This window comes from Geospiza fortis, unplaced genomic scaffold, assembly GCF_000277835.1.
Source record: "Geospiza fortis unplaced genomic scaffold, GeoFor_1.0 scaffold1319, whole genome shotgun sequence".
Classification (NCBI taxonomy): Eukaryota; Metazoa; Chordata; class Aves; order Passeriformes; family Thraupidae; genus Geospiza; species Geospiza fortis.
In genome coordinates this window covers 74,160-77,929 of record NW_005054770.1, presented here as the reverse complement: position 1 = coordinate 77,929, position 3,770 = coordinate 74,160, and the positions used below count along the sequence as shown (strand labels likewise).

At 52.0% G+C, this 3,770-nt stretch overlaps 1 protein-coding gene across 1 annotated transcript in view; it reads left to right on the top strand.

The window, feature by feature from the left end:
* The first annotated feature begins 360 nt into the window (after nucleotides 1–360).
* The window catches only part of LOC102038138 (E3 ubiquitin-protein ligase TRIM39-like), a 17,378-nt gene continuing 13,968 nt past the window's right edge, over nucleotides 361–3,770 (top strand). Inside the window, exons 1-4 of the mRNA XM_031065421.1 lie at nucleotides 361–477; nucleotides 2,763–2,870; nucleotides 3,028–3,050; nucleotides 3,522–3,637. Coding sequence (XP_030921281.1) covers nucleotides 361–477; nucleotides 2,763–2,870; nucleotides 3,028–3,050; nucleotides 3,522–3,637 — 364 coding nt within the window. The remainder of the gene's footprint in view (nucleotides 478–2,762; nucleotides 2,871–3,027; nucleotides 3,051–3,521; nucleotides 3,638–3,770) is intronic.

Here is a 3,770-nt window from a genome sequence, read left to right as displayed (position 1 = left end):
TGTCCCCCCCGGACTGGGTGGGATTCGGGTTCTCGCTGCGGATCTGCTCCTGACGGGATGAATCCCCAGCGACGCCAGCCCTCTGAGTCCGTTGGGAGGTCCGGGATGGCTCCGAGATCGGCCGGAGGTTCCAGTGGCGTGTGACGCTTTTACCTTGTTGTGCCCTTGGCGGGATGAATCCCCCCCGAAGTGTTTCCTCTTTTCCCGAAGTTTCAGAACCCAGGAAATCCCTCTGGCTGCCCTGGAGGTGACGCGCGGCGAGCGCCGCCCGGAGCGGGCGGTGGTCGGGCGGGTCGTGTCCCCCCTGGGCTGGGTGGGATTCGGGTTCTCGCTGCGGGTCTGCTCCCGAGGGATGCGGGGATGGATCCCGGGTGGTGCCACCCCTCGGTGTCCATCGAGAGGTCTGCGATTGTCACATCTGTGGCATCGGATGGCTCCAAGGATCGGCCCGGGGTTCCTGGAGGAGCCCGGTTTGGCGTGTGAAGCTTTTACCTTGTTGTGCCATCGGCGGGATGAATCCTTCCCGAAGTGTTTCCTCTTTTCCCGAAGTTTCAGAACCCAGAAAATTCCTCTGGCTGCCCTGGAGGACTCGAGCCCCTGCCCAAGACCCCCGTGCCTTTGATTTGGCCCTTAGAAAAAAACAATTATCAGCCTTTTATATGAAGAATTACAAGCCATGAATATTTAAGTAGAATTATAGCAAATCTATCACGGGGTGAAAAAAAAATAGATTTTTGGGGTTTTTAGAATGGGGCAAGATGGTGGAATCTGGGTGTGTCCTTTTTCTTCTTGGCCTGCATCTTCTGCTGTGATTGGTTTAGAGTAGAAACTCGCTGTCTAACACAGGTATTGGAAAGTAGCTGTAAATATTGTATATTTGAATATTGTAGTTTTAAACAGTGTGTATGTAAATATTGCAGGTTTTTTGTATAAAACGATAACACCGCAGAGTGCCTCTGACTGTCCTGCTGAGAGGACCTCGGCTGGACAGGAGAAAAAAATTTATAGATAAAATACAATAAACAACCTTGAGAATGAGAAATGAAGAGCTCTGACCCCTTCTTGGCTGAGAAAAGAGATTTTCTGACTTACCTCGGGGTCGCTCGGACCACCAGAGATCCCAACACCGAAATGTTTTTTGTCCAGGGAGTGTCCTGAGCCCTTCACCCCCCAGTTTGGGGGCGGTGTCCACATTCCTGACGTTCGTAATTTTATTTTTCTCAAATAAAAGTCGTTTTGTGGGGCTTTTTTTGTGTTTTATTTTTCTGAAATAAAAGGACGTTTTGTGGGTTTTTTTTGTATTTTATTTTTCTCAAATAAAAGCACGCCTCCCCGCCCCGGATTTCCTCTGGATTTTTGAGTCTCTGGGAGATAAATCAGGAAAATCCACGCGGGATGAGGAAACCTCGCTGAGCTTCCTCCTCCCCAGCCGCTCACACCCAATTTTCGCTTTATTGATCCACGCAAACCCGATTTATCCGCTCACACCCAATTTTCGCTTTATTGATCCACGCAAACCCGATTTATCCGCTCACACCCAATTTTCGCTTTATTGATCCACGCAAACCCGATTTATCCGCTCACACCCAATTTTCGCTTTATTGATCCACGCAAACCCGATTTATCCGCTCACACCCAATTTTCACTTTATTTATCCCCAAAAAAGGCTGGGGAGGGACGGGGTGGGAGCAGCCCCAGGTCGGGCGGTGCCTCAGCCTGGGCAGGGGCAGGACACGAATTCTGCCGATTTTTGGCGCTTTCACCGACACCGGTTTCCTCAAAAACGCGCGATTTTCTTCCGAGGAAACCCAAAAGAGGAAGCGGCAGCAGCGAAACGGCCCCGCAATTAATTCCGGAACCGAGAAGGGGAACCGGGAGCGACGCTGGGCCCGGCAGAAGCGGCGCGGGATGCGCGGGGATTTTTTCCCTTTTTCCTCGGATTTGCCCCATCTCTGGTCCCGCCGAGCCCCGGGAGCTCCTCGCCCGCCTGGGTCCCGTTCCTCCGGGGTTTTTTTGGGGATGATTTGGGCGCGGAAGGAGCGGGGCGGGGCAGCTCGAGGGATGAAAACGTGGAATTCTGATGAGGAAAAGCCGGGAGAACGGGAGGGAGACCCGAGGCGTGGCACGGATCCACCCGGGACAGGGAGCGAGCGCCGGGAAGGACCGAAGCGGGCGAGGTCCGGATCCAGCCGGGATTCGGCTTCGTGAGGCGGCGGAGGAAGAGTCCGAGGAAGGAGAGCTGCCCTGGAGGACCTGGTAGGTGCCACCTGCTGACCCTGGGGACATCTGGGGACACTCGGACCTCGGGAATGGGAGGGAAAAACCAATATTACTGCGCGGATTTGGGCGGAATTTGATCCGATTTGGGCAGAATTTGATCCGATTTGGGCAGAATTTGTCCCGATTTGGGCAGAATTTGACTTGACTTGGGATGAATTTTTCCCGATTTGGGCAGAACTTGACCCAATGTGGGCAGAATTTGTCCCGATTTGGGCAGAATGTGACCCGATGTGGGCAGAATTTGTCCCAATTTGTGCAGAATTTGTCCCGATTTAGGCAGAATCTGTCCCAGTTTGGGCAGGGAGCTGCGGGGGTTTGAGCTGGGGTTTGAATCCAGGGGTGTTCTCCCGTGGGAAATTCCTTTCCTTGAGTTCCTCGGGGTATTTCCCACCCTGTTTTTCCTTATTTCTGCAATTTACAATCCCCGCTGCCCAAATTCCGTCAAATTCCGCCCAAATCCTGAGCTCCTCTCGCTCCCTCAGCTGCAAGATCTGAAAAATGAGCTGGAGAAGAGGCAGGCGAAAAAAATCCCAGAGATTTCGCACCAGGAAACCCCAGCGCAGGGCGAGGAAGAGAAGAACCAGCAGCTGGTGAGGGAATTCTCCTCTTCCGAGGGAAAATCTGGGGAAAAAGGGAATTAAACCCCCGCGGGAGGGCTGGCGGTTCCCGGAATTCCCGAATAATTCGCTTTTCTGTGATTTTGAGGGATCTCCGGCTGAGCTGCCTCTCGTTTCTCTCTTCCCCCAGGATGTGAAGAGCTCCATCAGCAGGTTTGTGGCCTCCCTGGAAAATCTTTTCCACGAGTTTTTCCCGGAGGAATGGAGGAGGCAACTCGGAACTCGGCTCCTTTCGGGATGTGCTGATCCAAGGGGATTTGGTCCCAAAAATCTCAAAATAATTTAAAAGTCTTGGCTCCTCGCTCCGGCCCAAAATCCCCCCTCAAAATCCCTTCCTTCCTCATAAAAAAATTTAGAAAAAAACTAGAAAAAATTTAGGTTTAGAAAAATTAGAAAAAAATTAGGTTTAGAAAACATTTAGGTTTAGAAAAAAAGAATATTTAGGTTTAGAAAAGGAAATGAATCCAACAGGGAAATTCGGCCTTTGATCTCCTGGATTCCCAAGGGAAAGGGGGGAAATTAAATCCCAAAATTCCAGCAGCACCGCCCCTCATTGCTGGCGGCTCCTGAGAAGTGTCGGGGGAGGTTTTGTTTGTTTTATTTTAATTTTATTTTTAATTCCAGGTGTGGGAAAGTGACTTTCCAGCTGCCCCTGGATGCGGCTCCGGGGCTGGAAGAGCGAGTTTGTCACTTGTCCTGGAGGAGCAGCGCCCTGAAGGAAACCCTGAGGAAGCTCCAAGGTACCCAGGGGGAGAGCAAAAACAGATTTAAGTCACATTTTGGGAGAGCTGGAGCAGCTGAGCCGCCCTTTTCCCATCCCGGACCCCGACACCGCTCACCCCGAGCTGGTGCTGTTGGAGGACAGGAAGAGCG